This window comes from Prinia subflava, chromosome 19 (assembly GCF_021018805.1).
Source record: "Prinia subflava isolate CZ2003 ecotype Zambia chromosome 19, Cam_Psub_1.2, whole genome shotgun sequence".
Lineage (NCBI taxonomy): Eukaryota > Metazoa > Chordata > Aves > Passeriformes > Cisticolidae > Prinia > Prinia subflava.
The window spans coordinates 12617015-12640062 of record NC_086265.1 but is presented as its reverse complement, the minus strand read 5'-3'; the positions used below and the strand labels follow the sequence as shown (position 1 = coordinate 12640062).

General features: G+C 52.4%; 1 protein-coding gene across 5 annotated transcripts in view; it reads right to left on the bottom strand.

Moving 5' to 3' along the window:
- The window catches only part of OSBP2 (oxysterol binding protein 2), a 94181-nt gene that overhangs the window by 38568 nt on the left and 32565 nt on the right, over nucleotides 1-23048 (bottom strand). Inside the window, exon 1 of one of the 5 annotated variants that reach the window (XM_063416446.1) lies at nucleotides 10830-11083. The exons of the other annotated variants lie outside the window; for them this stretch is intronic. Within the exon in view, the coding sequence (XP_063272516.1) occupies nucleotides 10830-10908 (79 nt within the window). The 5' untranslated portion in view covers nucleotides 10909-11083. Of the gene's footprint in view, nucleotides 1-10829; nucleotides 11084-23048 lie in introns of those variants that run through there. 5 annotated transcript variants of the gene reach the window in all.

Genomic DNA, 23048 nt, shown 5'->3' with positions numbered 1-23048 from the left:
GGCCACTGCTCCTAGGGGTGCTCACCTGGAGAAGAGAAGGCTCCAGGGAGAGCTCAGAGCCCCTGCCAGGGCCTAAAGGGACTGGGGACAAGGGCTGGAGGGACAGGACACAGGGAATGGCTTCCCACTGCCGGAGGGCAGGGATGGATGGGATATTGGGAAGGAATTGTTCCCTGGCAGGGTGGGCAGGCCCTGGCACAGGGTGCCCAGAGCAGCTGTGGCTGCCCCTGGATCCCTGGCAGTGTCCAAGGCCAGGCTGGACAGGGCTTGGAGCAGCCTGGGATAATGGGAGGTGTCCCTGCCCATGGTAGGGGTGGAAGGAAATGGGCTTTTAGCCCATCAAACCTTTCCATGATTCTATGAAAATAAGCAGGATACAAAAATCAGGAGTGCTAAAGCACAAAGCATCTCCATTCCCATCACTGCAGCATCTCCAGCCTGGCTATTGAACATTTTATTGCTGCACTTACAAAATGATGATGTTCCCGGTCAATAACCCTGAGCAGCACAGGCTGCACTGTGTCTGGGCTGCAGTCATGCACCTCCCAGCACAAATGGGATCCTCCCAACACCCAAACACCTGAACAACTCCACTAAGTTGAAATTCAGAGTCATACAGATTGAGTTTAAAACACACCAAAAGGCAGGGTTTAAACTACAAACAGGATGGACACAGAAGAAATGGAGATGAAATGCAGGATGTGATCAATCCAAGACTCCACGTGGCAGCTGTGGAGAGACCCAACCCAAGGCAGCCCTGGAAGCCACTGGTCGTGCCTACTTCTAAATCCAAACAATTCCAATGGAACTCTTAAAAGTAAGCTAAAAGGGCAGATGAATTCAGGGTTATAGGAACAGAGAAGGCAAATCTGAGACATGAGGTGATTTCTGGTAAGCTCTCACCAGCCCATGGCCAGTTTGGGATCCTGCACTCCCAGAGTGTCCCAGGAAAGGTCACCCTTGATGGCACTGGGGCTGGGAAACACATCCCAAAGGGACAGTGGTGGAAGGACAGGGCTGAGCACAAGTGGGAGAAATCAACTGGAGATATTTTGACAATCCACAAGGAACAACTCAAGATACTTGGGAAGCAAAGCTGGAAAACAGAACAGCTACAGAGGGACAGCTGTGCCACACAGAGCCCTGAGGGTGGAGAGCAGTGTCCCTGTGTCCCTCAGTGCAGGAGAGACCTGCAGGGGCTGGAGCGTGTCCAGGGCAGGGAACGGGGCTGGGAAGGGGCTGGAGCTCCAGGAGAGGCTGAGGGAGCTGAGAAAGGGGCTCAGCCTGGAGAAAAGGAGGCTCAGGGGGAACCTTGTGGCTCTGCACAGCTCCTGACAGGAGGGGACAGCCAGGGGGGTCGGGCTGTGCTCCCAGGGAACAGGGACAGGAGGAGAGGGAACGGCCTCAGGCTGGGCCAGGGGAGGCTCAGGGTGGATATTGGGAATGTTTCTCCATGGAAAGAGCTGTCCAGCCCTGGCACAGCTGCCCAGGGCAGTGCTGGAGTCCCCTTCCCTGGAGAGATGCAAAAGCCATGTGGATGTGGCACTTGGAGACATGGGGCAGTGGTGGCCTTGGTAGTGCTGGGGAAGGGCTGGACTTGATGCTTTTCCAACCTAAAAACTATTCTGTGATTCTATAAATGCACACACACATATATATATGTGTGTGTATATGTATATGCATGTGGGCTGAAACACAGGCAGGCATCAGTGCTGCTTCCACAAGTCTTTCCCTTGGATTTCTTCATAATCTTTCCAAAACTCTTCTCAGGAGGAGCCAAGAGAGCTTTGCAAGATGCCACTTTGCTGGCTTTTGGAGGAGGTGGAAGATTGGTGATTGCTTTTTTGCTCTGCCTTTTGACTACAATAATCTGTTCCCTATTTCCAACAGGATAAGAAGCTGGGAATCCTTACAGAAAAGTATGGATCCAGCTCTGAAACCTCCTGAACAGGAATCTCAGAGACTGAGGGGCTGAGCTGGCAGGGAACACGAGAGGAGATAAAATGAACTCAGCTGATGCTTTTGTGGGAGCACTGGAGAGTCACAGCTAGTCCTGCTGGACACGGCCAAATGTCCCTCCTGTCCCTCGCAGGCACTTGTGAATAGCACTGAGCAAAACCATGGAGGGGAAGGTGTGATTACAGGAAAATAACAGCTCATTAGCAGATAATTGGGGGCTCAGCAGCACAGCTCACTGCCAGGAAAGGAAATCAAAAAAGTTTAAAATAATGGCTTGATAAAAATAGAAACTTTTTCATTCTCCAGCTCGGAACAGCAGCGACACACAAAGTGCTGAACTCCAGGAGCAGCTTGGGTGCAGAGCTGGGGCCAGGTACAGCGACTGCCTCTTGTCACACCTGGAAAATGCTTCCCTGCCAGGAATCCCTGTGGGAGAAGCCAGGACTGGCCCCACTGGCAGGAGGCAAGCACAGGCTCAGTGCCTGCAGCATCACCTTCAGCTCCTCATTCCCTCTGCAAGCCCAGGAAGTGTCCGGGGGTCCCAACAGGCCCTGCCAGGGCCCAAAGGGGTTCCAGGAGAGCTGGGGAGGGACTGGGGACAAGGGATGGAGGGACAGGACACAGGGAATGCCTTCCGCTGCCAGAGGGCAGGGCTGGATGGGATATTGGGCAGGAATTGTTCCCTGGGAGGGTGGGCAGGCCCTGGCACAGGGTGCCCAGAGCAGCTGTGGCTGCCCTTGGATCCCTGGCAGTGTCCAAGGCCAGGCTGGACAGGGCTGGGAGCAGCCTGGGACAGTGGGAGGTGTCCCTGCCATGGCAGGGGTGGCACTGGATGGGCTTTAAGGTCCCTTCACACCAAACAATTCCATAACTCTGGGAGCTATGGTGACCTTGCAGGAGGCAAGGCCCCATCACTCCAAAATCCTGCCGTCAGCCTGGATATCCAGTTACCCTCCCCACCAGCCCCTCCCAAAGCTGCCTGTGAAAGCATTTCTCATCCCTGCATAGATCCGTATCAGCAGGACAGAGGCACAGACCTCTGTGTCCCTTTCTGAGCTTCTGAAAGATCCACATCCAGCTGGAACATCTCCCATTTGCCCCTCACCAAACCACTCCTGCTCTTATTTCTCTGTATCCTCTGAATTCACAGCCCACACCAGATCCAAAACATCCCAGCAGGGAGGACTTGCCCTGCCTGCAGCTCCAGGACCATCTCCAAGGGAAAGCTTAGCCCATGGACATAAGTGGCATCATAAATAATTCAGTCACCCGTTCTTGTCCAAAGCACGTCAGAAAATGTACAAAAGTTGTTAATTACTTGTTTCTGTTCGTTTAGTCACTGAATCCTTCAGTATCCAGTGATTACTACGGATTTGCATCACTCCCCCACACTGAAATGGAGCAGCTGCCACAGTCTGGTGGCACTGTGAGCTTGGGGACAAGAAGTCCCCGAGTCCCTAAAGGGGTGACAGGCAGGAGCAGGACACTGGGCCAGGCACAAGCAGCTTCCTTAGCCAGGAACAATCCCAGAAAAGGGCAGAAATAACTAAAATTCAAATATTTTGGAGGAAACTATTTTTTTTTCAGAGCAGAAACTCACAGCACTGGCACAGCTGTGGGGTGACACCCTGTTCTTCCACAGACAGCAGCAAACCCTGACACGCTGCTACCGAAACCATTGCAGGTCTTGGATGTCTCCTCCTGCATCACTGAACATCCATTTTTTATGATGCTTAAACATTTTCCAGTCCCAGCTCCATCTCCAATGTCAGGAGGGCGAGGAGGGGAGCTCACAGATGGGCTGGCCTCTCCCCCTGACATCCACCAGGGAAGGAGACTCGGAAAGCCAATGGCCATGAGAGCTCCCAGGAACCCCCATCCCTGAGGATAACATCATCCTTGGTGTACCCAGGACCACTCCCAGCAGCTCACCACGCTGAATCTGGCCCAGGATCTTTTTATTTTATGTTTTTTTACCAGGAGCTTCTTTTTTTTCTGGAAGTCTCCCATCAGCAGGGAACACACATCCTGCCCCAGGCTCCCTCCCGCTCACAGAAAGCAGTGGGAGATGTGCAAAGGACACTCCTACACTCCTGTCAGCTCTCTCCTTGCTCACTAACCCTGTGAACAAGAAGGAGATGACAAGGGCCCTCACTCCCAGGGAGGGGGAGCAGAGGGAGAGGGAGGCAGGGAAGGGACAGGGCTGTGATGGCCCTGTCCCTGTCACACCCACGATCACACCGAACAGCAAAACCCAGCAGCACCAGGACAGCAGCAGCGATGGGACATGGGCATCCCAACCTAAACTGCTGCTGTGCCACCCAGAGCAGCCCAGAGAGAGCACCCGAGCCTCCCTTCTCCCAAATCCAGCAGCTATCGTGTCCCTTGCCTCAGGATCAGGGCTCGGCACATCCCTGCAGGCCCCAAGCTCAGCTCATCCCAGGCTTTGGAGAAGCATCCAGGCTGAGCTGCAGTGCGGACACAGAGATGGAGACACGTCCTGATGGGCACTGAAACCCCCCTGTGCTGCCAGGGCTCAGCTTACCCAGGGTAAGAAGATCCAGGGGTGTCAGTTACCCACCGTCCTCCCATTCCCAAAGGTCAGGACATGCCAAAGGCACAGCACACACGTGGGAGTCTCCCAGCCCCCTGCTCTGCTCAGAGCCTCAGGCCTGGGGAGCATGGCAGCAGGGCAGCAGCAGCCCCAGAAAGGCTTCCAACTTACATCCCCTCTGTCTTTGGATTTCAACCCTGCTCACTCAGAACCCACAGGCAGGGAAAGCCTCCAAGCCCATGAAGTCCAAGCTGTGCCCAGTGCCACCTTGTCCCCAGCCCAGAGCACTGAGTGCCACATCCAGGCCTTGGGTACCTCCACGGATGGGCACTCCAAACCTCCCTGGGCAGCATCTGCCAATGCATGACTGCCCACCTCATGAAGGAATTTTCCCAGTATCCAACCTGAGCCTCCCCTGGCCCAGCCATTCCCTCTCCTCCTGTCCCTGTTCCCTGGGAGCACAGCCCAACCCCCCCGGCTGTCCCCTCCTGTCAGGAGCTGTGCAGAGCCACAAGGTTCCCCCTGAGCCTCCTTTTCTCCAGGCTGAGCCCCTTTCTCAGCTCCCTCAGCCTCTCCTGGGGCTCCAGCCCCTTCCCAGCTCCCTGCCCTGCCCTGGACACGCTCCAGCCCCTGCAGGTCTCTCCTGCCAGGAGGGTCCCAGAGCTGCCCCAGCACTGGAGGTGCCCCAGCAGTGCCAGCACAGGGGACAGGCACTGCCCTGCTCCTGCTGCCACCCCAGGGCTGGCACAGCCCAGGTGCCCTTGGCCTCTTGGCCACCTGGGCACACCTGGGCCTGTGTCCAGCTACTGTCACCAGCAGCTCCAGGGCTTTTCCCACCAGCAGTTTCCAGCCCCTCTGTCCCCAGGTCACCTCGCCTGAAAGGACTGGTTGTTTTATGGGTGTCACAGGATAACAGACCTGTCCCCATGGCCAGAACACTGTCACAGTCCCAGGTTAGAGCACAAAGTCACAGTTACACTTCCAGTGGTGAGCCATGGACCATCCCACATGGGACCCATGCCTGGCACCCCCTCCTTTACAGCCAGGACCACCCCGAGCCCCCTCCTGAGCAGGCTCAGTTCCTGTGGTGGGAGCACACATAAATCCAGGTTTGATCCCTGCAGGAGGCACCAGCACAGCAGCAATGGTTGCACTGACAGCTGCTCCAGCAGCAGGACACAGAGCAGCAAGGGCTGAGGCCAGGCCATGCTCTGCTCCCTGCACAGCAGGTCCTGTCAATGATTTACTGCCAAAAGCTCCTCGGAACAACCAATCCATCCCTGGAATCGCTCAGCAGCTTGGCACAGACAGGGAGAAGGACACTCCATGCTGCACAGCCTCCCCAGAAAGCGCTGTGCTGGCTGTCAGTGCAGACAAATCAGGGAAAAAAAGAGAAAAGAAATAAAGAAATCTATTCCTGCTGTAGCCAGGGCCTCTATTTGCAAAACTGTTTGATGGAGCTGGGAGTTCACCTCCCTTCCAATTCTGTAAAAGCGTTCCTGGTCTCTAATTAACACCATCAGGCTGTCAAGATGGCCACTTCCTCCCTAATTACTGTGCTTTGTAATTAAGATACAGCTAATAAACTCCTGTTATTAGTGATTGCTGCTGATCAGCTCGAGGTGCAGAGCAGCTCCTGCCTTGTGCCTGCACCGGGAGCTCCCAGGCAGTGCATCCATGTCATGGAATCCCAGGATTATTTGGGTTGGAAAAGCCCTTTAAGGTCATCCAGTCCAACCATTAACCTCCAACACCTCCAGGCCCAATCCTAAACCATGTCCTTGAACCATTTCCATGGCACCTGCACATCCTTGGGATGCATCCTCTCCCAACCAAGCCACATGTGCTCGTGGGCAGAAATCCACCTTCACAATTGCTAAAAATGAAAGGGAACAGGGCAGAGAGGGCATCATTTGGAAAGAAAATGAACATTCCCTGCCCTCAGCACATGATCTGCTGCTTTGCTAAGCGTTGAGAGCTCCCTGCTGCGAAGGATGGGCTTGGCCAGCTCCGGGCACTGCGACATTCCCTGATGGCCCCATGGACACTCGCTGCCCTACCAGCTCATCCCAGTGAGAATCACAGAACAGAATCATGGAATATCCTGAGCTGACCCACAGGGACCATCCAGCCCAGCTGTCCCTGCACAGACCCCCCAATAACCCCACCCTGTTCATCCCTGGCAGCGCTGTCCAAAGGCTCCTGGAGCTGTGGCAGCCTCGGGGCCGTGCCCATTCCCTGGGGAGCCTGGGCAGTGCCAGCACCTCTGGGGGAAGAACCTTTCCTGCTCTGCAGCCTGAGCCTGCCCTGGCCCAGCCCAGTGCACACAGATACCTCCACATCCACTCCCCCAGCCCTGGGTTCAAGGGCAGTCGTGGGGGGAGGGTTTCCTTCCACCTCTGACCTGGACAGGCTCACACCAAGCTCCCTGAGCTCCCACTTCTTGAAATGAAAGGATTCCACAACATGAAACATCTCCAAACATCTCCATGGACATTCCTACATCATTATTTCACCTGGAAAAACCATCCACAGCAAAGGAAATCAGGCAGGGCCCCATGTCAGTGCACCCTGTGTGACCCATGACTCAGCCATGGAGCATGCAGGCTTTATTTTAAACGAGGTGAATCCACCAGCCCTGCTTAGAGATTTTAAGTGCTTTTCACAAATAAATCAGCAGGCACAACTGCTAAAGCTGCAACAAAACACCTCAGTTCCCCAGCAGCTCCAGCCAGGCACAGCCCCAGCCCAAACTCCAGACTCTTAACCCAGGAGCAGAACAACCAGGATGTAACCAATGGATTCAGCCCCTCCTCATGCCACAGCTCTCAGGAAAGAGCCCCCCCACCTCGAGAAATTTCTAAATAAATCTGGAGAAAGGCTGAACATTATCTGTTTGGGAGCAGGATACAGCCTGTCCATCATCAACGCTCCAGCAGCCACATGAGCTTGGTCCTCCTAGAAATTTAATCCAGTTTATTCCTGAGCAGACTTTAAACACTAATTTAAATGGTTCCTAGCTGGGCCATAAAATAAATAAACTCTGCATGTCTGTAGTGAGAGAAATGCATTTTTCCATCTATTTTATGGTCCCCTCTGTGTGCTGAAGCTGTGGGCCAGGTGCAGCCCAGGATCTGACATTCCTATGAGTCGTCCATGTCACTACCAAATATTAAAGACAGACTGCATTTGGGCACGGTAAGAAACCCAGCACCAAACACACAGCATGGAGCTGGAGAGGGAAATTCCTGATGGAAATGCCCTCTGAAAGCAGGAACAGCACTGCTTCTACTGGCAAGAGCTTTGAGATCCTCAAAATTAACTAATGATAAGCTAATTATCTTTATCTGTAAGCTACCCACGATCTTTGTGTGCACAGCAAGTGAAGTGTCTGCATCCCTCTTTCTCCAAAGACTTCAGCACCTCAGTCCTTCCTCCTTAATTTGGCCATGAACCCAAACCCCAAGATCCCATTGGCTCTGACTGAACCAGATCAGCCCCTTAACACACAAACACAGCACAAAGCATCTCCTTGATTCCATCTTCACCTTCCTTTGTCTCTGTATAATAAAAAGAGCACTGGCACAGTTTGTGCCATCCCCATCCCTGGCAGTGCCCAAGGCCAGGTTGGACAGGGCTTGGAGCATCCTGGGATAGTGGGAGGTGTCCCTGCCCATGGCAGGGGTAGCACTGGAGAAGCTTTAAGGACCTTTCCAACCCAATCATTCTGGAATATTGAATCATTCAACCCAAAGATACAATAATTGGTTTTATCTTACAAGCACAAAAGGAACTCCTAAAGCCACCCAAAGCCTCCAGGCTGAGCTCTTCTGTTCCCAAGGAATCTCCTGCTGAGCAGAGCCAGGCCCAGCTTTTCCCTGGGCTGCTCATTAAAAGTCATCAGCATTTTAAACATAATTCAGACAGCTCCTTTTGAGTAGATAAGTGGATTTAAGGACAAAATTTTGGTAGGGAAAAAAAAAATCACAGCATGAGGATTCCCAAATGAAAAGCAAAGTCTCCTTGGGATGTATTTTCTCATCCAAAATATTGAATTTCCAAGGGGAACGTGCTTACCAGAGCGACACATTTTGCACATCACAGTTTTTACAGTAAATTGGTTTTAAAAGCCAACATTTTCCCAGCTTTGGGGTTGAGTTTGCTGTTAAAACATGACAAATATTTGTCTGTCATGTCCCAGGGACAAAGCCTCTGGGTTTGTCAAATTTGTTCCACATGTGTGAAATGGATGTTCCCCCACCAGAGCAGGAGAATTTTTTTACGTCACTGCAAAGCTTTGCCAAAATACCACCATAAAATGGGAGAAAGACGTTTTTGGGGGCAGAATAAGACCAGGCCAGCCATGGAAATACCCCAGTCTCACTTCAGACACCCTCAGAAACATCTCCCCAGGTTTTTCCCTGCTGTTCCCAAGCCCACTCCCCATTTCTCCAGTGCTCACCACTCACCTTCCCCCGAATTTTCACACAAGGCTGGTTTCAGCTTTTGATGAGAAAAATTCTGGTTTGGGGCATTTTATTCTCCACTGAAGCCTCGTTATGTAAAGCTCTGTGCAGAACTCCTGGAACACGCATGTCCTTACGTCACCCAGCTGGAAAAACAGCTCGAGAAGGAAAGCAAAGGGAAGGGGACAATCTGGATTTGATAAAAGAAGATTTTTTTTTTTTTTTTTTTGGTCATCTGAAGCCAGCTGTAAATCCTCAATTGCTTGAATTTTGATTTGACCTATTTGCATTCCTCCTTTCCTCGCCCTTTTCTGGGGGTAGGAAATTGCATTTAGATAAAATAATTTATTGTGAAGTGATGCTTGAGAGCAGGACAGGACCACGGGAGGGGGCGGAGTGACAAAGGACCATGGGATCATGGAATGGTTTGGGTGGAAGGGACCTTAAAGCCCATCCAGTGCCACTCCTGCCATGGGCAGGGACACCTCCCACTGTCCCAGGCTGCTCCAAGCCCTGTCCAGCCTGGCCTTGGGCACTGCCAGGGATCCAGAGGCAGCCACAGCTGCTCTGGGCACCCTGTGCCAGGGCCTGTCCACCCTCCCAGGGAACAATTCCTTCCCAATATCCCATCCATCCCTGCCCTCTGGCAGTGGGAAGACATTCCCCTTTGTCCTGCCATTATCCCAAACTACATCAAAAAAGCAACATTTGGATTTGACCATGACAAGAGCAGGTGTGAATCACCGGGTATTCCCAGGTCCTTGCAGGCAAACCCTTGGAACACAGCAGGGATAGAAATAAAACATGGGATGTGATGAGTTGCCAGTGCCCAAGATCAGGGGAGCTGTCTCTGGTCTGCAAGGAAAGCAAAAAACATCCTGCAAATCCTCATTTCTCACCATCAACCCTCACTGTGAGACAATGGATTTTGCTCAGCCCCTCCACTGATGAAGGATGGAATGGAATGGGTCAGGTTGGGAATGATCTTAAAGCTCATCCAGTGCCACCTCCTGCCGTGAGAAGGGACACCTTCCATTATCCCAGGGTGCTCCAAGCCCCATCCAACCTGGCCTGGAACACTTCCATGAATTGTACTGCCATAAAGCAACAAGAAAGCTGAACTGAAAGGCAGGACCCAGCCTTTTCCTGCTTCATCCCACTCACAAAAAAACACCAAAACCAGGGGTTTCTGCCCCAAACCAGCACAGATTTGGGCAGAGCATCCTTTATCCCATAAAGGACAGTGCTGCTGCACACCCAGCACTGAGCTCTACTGGGAAACACCTGGAATAACACAGAGGGCAGTAATGGATGTGACATTTTTATGCACACCTTAAATCACAGCTCAGTGTTCCTGAAGAACATCTCTGCCTCTCACCACAGCGTGGGCAGGGAGCAGCACAGGACCGACACAGCAACGCTCCCATTCCATCTCATCTCCAAAGGAATTTGGCTTAGAACTAAAAAAATGCATCCTGACACCAACACAGGGACTGATTTATGCATGACAAACAGACCAATATCCTGTGCAATTAGAGGTGCTCAAAAAGAACAAATTATCAGCAAATTTTAAAGGATTTTGTATTAAAACTGAGTCAATCTGTATTTTTTAAACACCTGATCAAGCAGGAGCCCCCCACTTTGTCCATCTCTAACCAAACCCAGCAGGGCTGTAGCACACGATGCCTGCAGGGCAGATTGCACACGTGCATTCCTGATACTCCTCGGCTGTGGGGTCCAACACCCCCTCCCCACCCGGGCAGACACCGCAGCAGAGCAGCCCCTCCATCGCTCCCCAGCACAGCAGGGAGCCCCAGGGATCCATCCCGAGTGCCGGGAAGGCCACTGACCCTTGTGGAATTTATTCAGACAGCCGGCGTTGCAGAAGGAGCGGAGGGATCCTGTCTCCCAGCAGCCCCTACCCTTCATCCCCACCGCGGGATCGCTCTCGCCGAGGCTGCCTCCTACATGGCTGGGAGCTCTAGGATGGAGGAACACCCACAGCAATGAAGAGAGCGCGGCCAAGGGAAATGTCCTTATTCCAGAGCCACACTTCCATCATCCATTCCCGGCACATGCCGGCAGCAGGGCACTACGGCTCCATCATCACACGGGCCTCGTACCAGCATGCACCTCGGAGCAGCCTTAACTCCATCCCTGCCGGGAAACGCCTCACCCCGCCGAAAACGGGACGGGAGCGGCGCCAGCAGCCCCCGCCCGGCAGGCTCGGCTGGAGCCCCCTCAGGAGCGGCGCTGAGGGACACCCAGCCCCAAACCCGGAGCGATGCTGCTTTCTGGGGAGGGAGGGCGAGATTTGGAAGCTTGTCCCTTTAAATGCTGCTGGAGGTTATTTTTAGGACATTGGCTTAAAATAAAGATCAGAATTCCTTTCTTTTTTATCAGAAAGTCCATTATCCATTTTAGTTGCTCGGCCACAGCGCACATCCCAACAGCTCCATAACAAACCCCGGAGGCTCCTCCAGCCCTGTCCTCCCTGAGATCCATTTTCTCGCCCCTCCATTCCAAAACCATTGGATTTTCCCAGCTTTAATTTTTCCAGCCTCGAGGGAATGAGTAATTCCTGAAGAAAAATGCAGCATAAATCCCAATTCAGGGCCCAGCAGCTGCAGCCAGGACCTGCTGCATGTGTGCAGCGGGATCCAGAGCATGGAGCAGGAATTGGGAATCTCCAGGACCCACAAGGATTAACAGTTTGCATTTGATCTTTTTTTTCCCATTCCATCTGGATTACAAGGTTTTACAGCAAGAAGGAAATGTCTGTATTCCAGCTTTTAAGTAGGAACCGCTTTCTGTGGACACATTTAAATACAGAGGCAGGGACTGTACAGGAATTCCAGGTGGAAAAAGGAGAAATTCAGCCAGATCACACTAGCATTACTCTGTGCATTCAAGCCAGGGAAACTAATGCTGGCAGTGCCCATACACACAAAGATTTTATTTAATTATTGGCACATTCATTGATGGTTTGGTAAGAATCAGCAGTTCTTAAAGGGGAAAAATGACCATCACAAGAGACTGGATTTTTAATTCGAAAGGAGAGGGAGGTGCTGATGGGATTGAGCTCAAAACAAGCATTTCCAGCTCTGATATCAGATCCAAGGACCAGCTGCAGGCAGGTTTTGACACTGGGTTTTAAAGGATTTTGTATTAAACCCAGTTTTGACACTGGGTTTTGACACTGAGACCAGAGTTCATAACTATATAGGCCATACATACACAGACACACATTTATATTCTGTATTATACCCTCATTCCCAAGCCCTAATCAGCATGGATGGAGGAGACACAGTTCCACTCCTGCTGCAGGAAATTAAGGCAGGATCATGGAAAAAACCCTAAGACCCTCTCCATAAGGATCACGTTCCCAAACTGCCACAGCTCCACACCTTTTCTGCCTGCTGTCCCCAGCCTCCTCCTGCCAATATTAGTGTCACACCCCCAGTCACTCATCTGAATATTTGGAAATCAGTCCTCAAGTTCCCTGTTTATCTACAGACTGCGGGTATATCCCTGGATTTAGCTCGTTCTGCTGCAAATCAAGAGTTACCTGGGTTCCAGGAAGAGCAGAAGCTGCCTGGGAAAGGCTCCCTATGCTGCTGCTGTGTCAGGATGAGCTTTCTCCTTTCTTTCCATGGGAAATGCTGGAATCTGGTGTTACTTCTTGCTGAGCAACTGAAACTCAGGGGGTGACTCAGGGGGGAACAGGAGTGAGGGTGTGGAACAGCCAGGGCTGGATGAGGGGCCAGGGAAAGGCTGGGATAAACACAGTGAATGAGGAGAACCAGGAGGAGACCATCCATCTCCTCATGGCACACACAGCATCCCACAACACACTCCCACACCATGGATCTCCCAGCAACCAGACCATTCACTTTCCAGTAACTGTATCAAATTTAAAAAGCCATTTAAAAATGCAACTTCTACCTTCCAAATATTTTGCATGGAAGAAAACAAGGCAGGTAGGTCAGAGGATGACTGCAGTTTGGGTTTAGTCTGAGTACTTTTCCAAGTTAGATGAAATTCTAAAACAAATTGGAGAACTTCAAGAATCCTGTTCTCCCATTCCCAAGCACTCCCAACAACACTCCCAGGTGCAGTCACTGCACTCTTCAGCTTCACATCTCCTTTATCACTATCCAGTTAATCTTGAAAGGATCCATAATCCCTAATTTTCTAGCATTTTACAGCTCTGCCACATCCACCTCCTGAACCAACTGATAAAAACATCAGGCGATTGTTACAAAGCCCTGCCAGGATTAGTGGGACCAAACCACCTCAAACTCCAGCTCATCCATTAAAATCGATTGGAAATGCTTTATTTGGAGCAGTTACAATAACTTCTCCCTGGTTCAGAGGTTCCTTGCACCAAGCAGAATCATGGAGTGGGTTGGGTGGGAAGGGACTTAAATCCCAGCCCCATGGGGCTGCTCTGAGCCCCATCCAGCCTGAGCATGGGGCAGGGTGGGAGGAGGGCCACCCCACACAAGGACCCTCTGGAGACCCCTCACATATGGGAACACCCCTCAATTTATGCATTTATAATCAATTCAAGTGTCTGACCCGCTCCAGGGGCTCTCCCAAACACTTCCAAAGCCACTGCACACCCGAAAGGAGCCCGGCCCCACATGCTGCCCCCAGAACGCTCAGCCGCCCTCCTGCCTCCCCCAGGCTGGATTTAGGGAGGTACATACTGCGTTTCCCACAGCACCTCTTCCTCATGCGGCGCTCCGGAGGGCAGGCGGGGCCGGGGGCTGTGGGATCAGCGCCGCACGGCTCCGGCCCCGGGCCAGCCTTCCCCCGGGCCGCTCTCCGCACGCTCCATATCCTCATTTCTTCCTTCCCTTCCCCTCTCCGCAGCTCTCATCCCCGTGCTTAGGGCTGGCAGTGCCTCCTCCTCCTCCTCTTCCTCTCCCTCCTCCTCTCCCTCTCCTCGCTCACAGCAGCTGCGCTGCACCAGCACATGGAAAACGGGCTCAGAAAAAACCAGAAACTTGGGAAATTCCACCTTCTACAAGTTTCCAGTGGAAAAGCCCAAAGCCAGCCCCCCTTTGGGGTCTCCTCTGGAGCCCGTCGGGGAGAGCTGCATATCAAGGGCAACACAGACATTCCTTGCCCAATTTCAAGTTCTTGCTTCAAATCTTATGGTGATAAAACCACCCAAAAATAATTCTGGGGACTTGTGCCTGCACTGAAATGCCTTATAATACACTAAATATAAGATATTAAATATAGTTATTTACTGTATATAATCTAATATGGCCTTGAAATATTCTTTCCAATATTGCCTTGAAATACGCCTTCCACAAATACCCACATATTCCAAAATAAATCACCTGTGATGATTCCAGGTATTCCTGCATTAGGATTGTTGTGTTTTGTAGGCAGAGTTATTCCCAACCGTCAAATTATCTCCCTGCTCCAACTGCAGGGATTGTCTCTGCCCCCTGCAGACACAAAGGAGAACTTACCTCTGCAAAAACCTTTATTGTTTTGGAAAACACTCAACACACCTTCCTCCTCTGCTGCTTTTAGAGCTTTTAATAAAATTTGATTCTTTTTTAGGTGTTTCCTAGAGGGGCAGGTGTCCCTCAACTCCCTAAATTTCTTCTGTCTGTTTAAAGTATGATACCCAAAACCCACGCCACATAAATTCACACACACAGGCGTGAAGTGAGCGTGTCTTAAATATCACAGAATCATGGAATGGTTTCAGTGGGAAGGGACCTTCAAGCCCATCCAGCCCCATCCCTGCCATGGCAGGGACACCTCCTACTGTCCCAGGCTGCTCCAAGCCCTGTCCAGCCTGGCCTTGGGCACTGCCAGGGATCCAGGGGAATCCACAAACTCTCTGGGCAGCCTGTGCCAGGGCCTCTTCTGCAACCCTTCCTGATCCTCTCCTCCCTCAAAGGAAAAGCCAGCCTCCCCATGCCTACATTGTCAACAAACTTTTAGGACTTCCAAAAGGAAACACATTCAGCACTTTAAACCTTCTCTGGGCAAGGAGATAACACTGGATCTTCTCTCTCACTCTGTGAGAACCAAAGAATTATTTACATAGTAAAAAGAAAAAAATCTACCAGTTGTGCTGGGAGGAATTTTCTTTCCTGACTGAGAACTCCAGTGCCTGGGTATCACCAGCAAATACCACTGCAGGTCCGGAGAAATTTAAGCCCCATCTCCAGGCTGCAAATCTCAACCCAGGGATGCCCAAACTCCAGCATGGTCCAGGTCAACCACAAAAGTTGTCTCCAGAGGAACAGCTCCCTTAAGGCTCTTCAACAGCTTTGCCCAACAACTGGCTTTTTTTACCAGCCTGCTCCTGACTCCATTTATTTTACTCCTCTCAAAAATGCTGCTGGAGTGCAAGAAACTCCCACCTGCCCCACCCTGGTGACACTGAATCCCACGGTGGGTTTGTGTGCAATGGAAATCTTGGATTCTTCAGTTACACAATTTACCCTCGAGAAGGAAATCAGTGGAGTAACCCAAATATCCTTGTTTTAGTGTAAATGGGCAGTTGGAAGAGCTCACACGTGAGTTTTCCATCACACTCCAACCGTTCTGCTCCCAGACTGCTGGAGAAACTTGGTTCATCCAGGAGCTCCATCCTGCAGCCAGGGGCTGGAGAGCAGAGGCAGAACCTGGGGGGAAATTTTTCACGTAGGTTTTTTACTCTTTTCCTTGTTTAAAGCCAGACATTCACCCTCCAGCACATTTCTCCTGCACTGCTTACTGACAAGATGCCAAGGAGGGAAAGGGAGCAGGAAAATGCTCCTCTGGGTCAGGCTCCCCAGGGCAGAGAGGGAACGGGGTGGGGGGGGGGGGGGGGGGGGGGTGGCACTTGAGCTGCCTTAAAACGACAGAGCTACAAAAGGAGGAAGAGAAGTGGCTTAGCTGGGAATTCCAGAGCCAGTCACACAGACAGAGACAGAGATCCACAGAGTGCATCCTTCCCTGCAGCCTGCAGGAATTACATTCAGGCAGGAGCCCTCTTCCAACGCTCCCCTCGCAGCACCCAGGTGACCGAGTGCCCTGGGATGGCAGCACTGCCTGCCCTGCCTCGCTCCCCATGGGAATGAGCTGCACTCCTGAGCAGGGAACCCTGCCAGGAACAAGCACACCCTGCACCATTTCTGGGAAAGGAACAGTGACGCTGGCTGCAGCTCACACTCTGAACCTGGCAGCACTGGGAGCACCAACATCCTCACCACCACACAATCCCAGGGTCACTGAGGCTGGAAAAGCCCTCCCAGGCCATCGATGTGCCCAATGCCCACCTTGTCACCAGCCTAGAGCACTGAGTGCCACGTCCAGTCACTCCTCAGACACTCCAGGGACAGGGACTCCAAACCTCCCTGGGCAGCCCTTTCTGGTGTTTAACAACACTTTCAATGAAGGAAATTTTTCATGATGTCCAGCCTGAACTTCCTCTTCACAAACCAACCTCCATGGCTGGAAAACGTCCACCTGCAGCACCAAGAATCCTGTTTAAAAAGGATTAACAGCTTTTGTACCCCTCCATCCTCTCCCAAGTCATTGTCAGCACCTTACAACATCAGATCCTTCTTGCTGCTGCTGTCTGCATCCAAGGGTTCAGCCCTTCCTCCCTCCATGCTGTCAGGAGCTGAGGGATAACCCAGTGTGCCACTGTCACCACTGTGCTCCTAAATCCAACACCTACCACACCCCTCAGTGAGGCTCTGGCAGTAGTCTAAGCTCCTACCAGTACATTTCAGGGAGAATCCCAAATTGGGATTGTCTTCCAGTCCTCTTTGTTTTCCCTTCCCTTGCCCAGCTTTAACTGTAAATGAATATTTGAGTTCCTGGTGAATGAGTTACTGCCAGAGGGAGTGCTGCTCCCAGAGGAAACTAATTTTAAATTGGAAACACTCCTTAGAGCTAAATTTTTAGTAGAAGCTACAAATCTAATAACTGAGGTCAAAACTCCCTGGTTATCCGTCTCCAGGAGCAGCATCCCTGCCAACATGATGTTATTAGAGCACCACAAGAAGTCATTTTCCAGGGGAAAAGGCAGGCTCTGGTGCTGCACTCATCCTTGGACAAGTGGCTCTGCACTCCACGCTGATGTTTCACCACCAGCAGGACCTCCTGCAGGAAGCTGGAGCTAGATCCCTGCTCACACCTGTCCCAGGACAGGGCTCCTGCACAAGAGGCTGCTGAGCCCACCCAGGGCAACAAATATCCTCAGTTCAGCAGAGCCAAGACCTCCAGCAGACCTCCCAGCAGAAGCATTCCATGAATCCCATCCCAGCCCTCACCAATGGAGAAGGCTCCAAGTTATTACACAAGAGAGATTTTCCTCAAATAAAATAAAAAGCTGAGCAGAATAAAAGTGCCATTATATCCTCTGCAAGTTGATCTTCACTCCCTAGAGTGACAATTTTAGCTTAAAGACTCCTAAAACTCCACAAGAACTCTAAATTTCCCAGGTGGATCTGGGAAAATACCCCAAAGGAGCCTCTGCTGGCATCGGATTGCAGCACTGGGAGGAGCCGAGGCGCTGCAGGAGCACTGGCACCACAAGGTGCCAGCACAGCCCAGCTGGATGAGCCTCTTCCAGCCCGGAGTGTGGGTGCAGGGGGAATCTGGGGATCCCCACATGCTGAGAGCAGCCTGAGGGCTCTGTCTGGGGCTGGGAGTGAGGCTGGAATGCCGGGAGAGGAGGAGCAGCTCTTCCCCACGGAAAAGCCAACTCTCCTGCCCTACTGCAGTGTCCAAACAGGCCTGCCTGGCAAATGCCTCTTCTCAAGACCTCCATTAAAGGCCAGTTGCAAAGTGAAGCACAGGCAGCAATTAATCCCGGCGCCCCAAGGCCGGGCTCTCCGCAGGGACAGCGCTTACGCAAGAGCTGCGAAAGCTCACGGAGCTCCACAGGCAGCCAGGAACCCACGGAGGCAGCGAGCCAGGAGAGGGCAACCTGCTCCTGCTCATCCTGGGACTGAGCAGGGAGCAAACAACACGGCTGGAGAGTGCCCAGCAGGACAGGCCCTGGGGGTGCTGCTGGCCGTGTCTGAACACGAGCCCAGGGGTGCGCAGGGGGCCAAGAGACCAAGGGCACCTTGGCTGTGCCAGCCCTGGGGTGACAGCAGGAGCAGGGCAGTGCCTGTCCCCTGTGCTGCCACTGCTGGGGCACCTCCAGGGCTGGGACAGCTCTGGGACCCTCCTGGCAAGAGACACCTGCAGGGGCTGGAGCGTGTCCAGAGCAGGGCAGGGAGCTGGGAAGGGGCTGGAGCCCCAGGAGAGGCTGAGGGAGCTGGGAAAGGGGCTCAGCCTGGAGAAAAGGAGGCTCAGGGGGAACCTTGTGGCTCTGCACAGCTCCTGACAGGAGGGGACAGCCGGGAGGGTCGGGCTGTGCTCCCAGGGAACAGGGACAGGAGGAGAGGGAACGGCCTCAGGCTGGGCCAGGGGAGGGGCAGGGTGGATATTGGGAATGTTTCTCCATGGAAAGAGCTGTCCAGCCCTGGCACAGCTGCCCAGGGCAGTGCTGGAGTCCCCATCCCTGGAGGGATTTAACAGCTGTGTGGACGTAGCACTTGGGGACATGGGTGGCCATGGACAAGTGATGGCCTTGGCAGGGCTGGGGAATGGAGGGATTTGGGTGATCTTTGAGGGCTTTCCCAGCCTAAACAATTCTGGGATTCTGTGACTGCAGTGTGCTCAGCTATCCCATGTCCAGAGCGATGTCAGCGATCCCATGGGGATGGAAGCCACACATGGCTCTGCAGGTGCTCTGTTCCCTCAAGCTGTGAGTCCCAGCATTTCCCTGACACCTGAGTAACAAATGAACATCCAACCAAATTCCTTCACGTGCAGGGAGACTCCCTGTGCCCAGCCAGGGTTGCACAGAGCTGCTGTATCCCACCACCAATCCAAATCCCATTTTCCCTTCTGTGGCCAGGAGCAGGAGCTGTTGGGCTTCATTAGACACAAACACCACAAGGTTTCCTGCCAGTTCCTCATTCCTCAGTGTCCAACAGCTCTGCCACCTCCCCCTCTGCCCCAGCCCAACCCTCCAGAGATGCCTTCAGACCCACTGAAGGATCAGTTTTCACTCAGTGACTCATTTCTAATTAGCAAGAACTGTTATTGTTTCCAAAGTTCACACTTGATTTACCTCCAACAGCCTTTTTCTGTGCCAGGTAAAGAAAAAAGCCTGTGGGAATTCCAAATGACTGACAATAACAGTGAGATACTGAACTGATTTCCTGAGCTGGGAATCTCCCCCTTGGTGCTCCCAATTGTATGATAATCCCTGTTGTGTTGCTGAACGTGGCATAAAAACTACTTACAGGTGACACTTGCCTTAAAAATCAATAATCAGAATCTGTTCCCAGCACTGAGAGAGAGTTGAGGGCACAAGAGCCAGGCTGAGCAGAGACCCAGCTTTGTCCCCTTCCTGCAGCCCCATCTCCATGAGGACACCACACCCCTCACCAGGCCGGGAACCCCTGTGCTGGAATTGTTCATCCCATGGGCAGGGACACCTCCCACTGTCCCAGGCTGCTCCCAGCCCTGTCCAGCCTGGCCTTGGGCACTGCCAGGGATCCAGGGACAGCCACAGCTGCTCTGGGCACCCTGTGCCAGGGCCTGCCCACCCTCTCCCAGGGGACAATTCCTTCCCAATCTCCCATCCAGCCCTGCCCTCTGGCAGCAGAAGCCATTCCCTGTGTCCTGTCCCTCCATCCCTTGTCCCAAGTCTATTTCCATCTTTCTTGTAGGCTACCTTCAGGTACTCACACCCTTTGGTTCTCCCAGTGGATAAAGTTTTGCTTCATCTGTGTGTCCAGTCCCCTTTCATGTGTTGTTTTTCCAGAAACCTGTGAATCTTAGCTTGGGAATAAGATTTTCCAGCATATAAATACAATTCATGCTCCCATTTTAGACAGCACTAGAAGTGCTTGAAAGTTTTGATATTATTTTTAGCACAAATATTTTTGAAAGCCTTCCTGAGCTAAACGTGGTATGTCACTGGTACTTAGGGAAACCACATTTTTTTGCCTGTTGTGAAAAATAACAAGTTTGTAGTATATGAAAGTGTTTTCTTGCTGAAACACCAAAACCTTGTCACCAAGGGTGAGTCTCTCCTGGTTCTCTGCCAGGCAAGCACTGTGTATTCCCTGGGATCTTAAAACTCTCCCTTCCTGTGTGGGTGCACAAGTGGGAAGGATGATCCTTGTTGTTCCTTCCCTGCTGCACTCACTAATATTGACTGGGTTTGTCATTTTGGGAACTTTTCACTTGAGCTGGGATGAACTCGGTGCAGCTGGGCACTGGGAATGGGAAAGCTCTGCCTGCTGGGATAAAGGTGTCCCTGCCCACGGCAGGGGGTGCGACAAGATGAGCTTTAAGGTCCCTTCAACCCAAACCATTCCACAATTCTATGACCCTGCAAAGGCTGTTCCAGCCCCTTCAGCTGGAAGTCACAAAGTGCCACTTGCAATTCCCCAAGGGAAATAATTAGCCCTGAGTTAAGGTGAAATGTGGGCACAGCTGCCCAGGGGTTGCTGGTTTGGGGTTTGCAGCCTTGCCAAGTGACCTTGGGGAATTCTTTTGTCAAAAAGATGTGTGGAAGGGAGGAGATCATGTGGAAGCAACAAAAAAAGAGGTACTGAGAATGAGAGAAAGCAAACACTGATCTACGAAGAGCTGGAAAACATGGAATGATGGAAACCCCCTTACTCAGGCCACACATTCACAGTGTTTGTCCAGGGCACAGGGGGAAAGGGCCATAAATAATGAACTGAGGGGAAAAACAGATTTAAAGAAACACAGGAAATGGACATAGGAGGAACACAAACCAGTAACACAATCCACAGCATTTCTGGAAATAAAAATGGATTTGTGGTACCCACAAACATGGCACAGCAGAGAGACCATTCTGCCCTGGTACTTATCACTTTATCAATTTATAAACAGTTTTTCCCTGCTATTTATCATTTCCAGGAGTAGCACAATCCTCACCATAGGAATTCATCCCCCTCCCTCCCGTTTTTGCTGGAGAATAATCTGCTCTCCAGCTTGCCACGGAGTGAACTGAGCCTTATTTGTACAGCAGGATACTTTAGCCCCTGGGTTTTGCCCACCCTCCCAGCTCCCACAAGCAGCAGGCAGGACTGAGCAAGGACCCAGAAGGATTTCTCTTCCCAGTGTCCCTGCACCAAACTCGTTCTGCATCAGCTCAGCCAAACGAGGGCCATTTCCTTCACCACATCTGTCCCAGGTCACTCTGCTGAGGAAAGAAGGGGCCTGGTGTGCCAGCAGAGTTCAGAGAATCATGGAATCACTCGGGTTGGAAAAGCCCACTGAGATCAGGGAGCCCAAGTGTTCCCCAGCACTGCCAAGGCCACCCACGCACCCAAGTGCTGTTAAACCCCCCAGGAATGGGGACTCCACCATGTGGGCAGCCCGTTCCACAGCCTGACCACCCTCTCCATGAAGGAATTTTCCCCAATATCCAATCTGAACCTCCCCCAGAATCCTCGTGCTGCACATCCCACCCCCTCCTCTGGCAGGAGCGTTTTCCCGAGCTCCAGCGTGGGCACGGAGCCTCCTGCCCACCCCTGCTCCACTCCTGCTGTGCCAGCCCCTCCCAGAGCCTCACCCCCAGCCCTCCTCTGCTCTGTCACGTTCCTGTGTTTATTTCCAGGGGGTTGTTGCTGCAGCCTCACCTGGAATGCTGAAAACACAGGAGCCCAAAAAGCTCCATGGAGAAACTGCCACAGGGCCTGGCTTGCTACACACAGCTGAATGCCAGCCCTGCTGAGGGATTTCAGGGGCCCTGAAACATTGCAGGAAGTTGCCAAGAGGGTGAAAGGACAGGGTGACTGCCCAGAGAATGGAGCACCAGAATTCTCAGGGAAGTGGCAGTGGGCAGGGGAGGCAGGGGGGATGTGCCTCTGCCCTTGGGCAGGGGTAAGAGCAGCACTGGACAGCAGCGAGAGCCTGACATCAATTCCCATCCCACTTCTGAACCACAGAATCCCAGAATGGTCTGGGTGGGAAGAAACCTTAAAGCTCTTCCAGTCCCACTCCTGCCATGGCCAGGGACACCTTCCACTGTCCCAGGCTGCTCCAAACCCTGTCCAGCCTGGCCTTGGGCACTGCCAGGGATCCAGGGACAGCCACAGCTGCTCTGGGCACCCTGTGCCAGGGCCTGCCCACCCTCCCAGGGAACAATTCCTGCCCCATATCCCATCCATCCCTGCCCTCTGGCAGTGCGAAGCCATTCCCTGTGTCCTGTCATAGAATCATGGAATAGTTTAGGTTGGAAAGGACCTTAAAGCTCATCTTGTTCCAACCCCTGCCATGGGCAGGGACAGATTCCACTGGACCACAGACACCATCCAGTGCTGAGGAGCAGCCACAGCTCCTTCACTCACTCTGGAGAATGAGGCAGGAGCAGCAGGAATGGCCTAAATACTGCTGGCTGCTCTGAGCTCCTGCTGGAATGTTTAATTCGTGCTGTTATGTAAGTACTGTTTTCTGGGTTCCTTGGCTGGGAATGATTATCACGGATTACATCTGCAAAACAACAACAGCAAACGTGGTGGTACCTGGGAGTGACAGGAAGAGAGGCACCACAGCGAGGAGGGAAGCTCACTTCTGGGGTTCCTCCATCCCCACATGCAAGTGGAGTGGGAAACAGCAGCAAGGGAACTAAAAACAGATTAGAAAAATAACAAGGCGGGGGAGGGAGGGGAGGGTTCCTGGCTTGGGAAATAGAAAAAATCCAAAGATTCCTCCCATCCTCCTCATGTTTGCACCACCAGGCAGCAGCCAGGAGAAGGGAGCAGTTGAAGGCTGTGTAGATAAGAGAACCCTGTATTGGTTTGGGGTGGCAAGGGACCTTAAAGCTCATCCAGTCCCACTCCTACCACCTTCCACTGTCCCAGGATGCTCCAAGCCCCATCCAGCCCAGCCTTGGACACTGCCAGGGATCCAGGGGCAGCCACAGCTTCTTTGGGCACCCTGTGCCAGGGCCTGCCCACCCTCCCAGGGAACAATTTCCTCCCAGTATTCCATCTAAC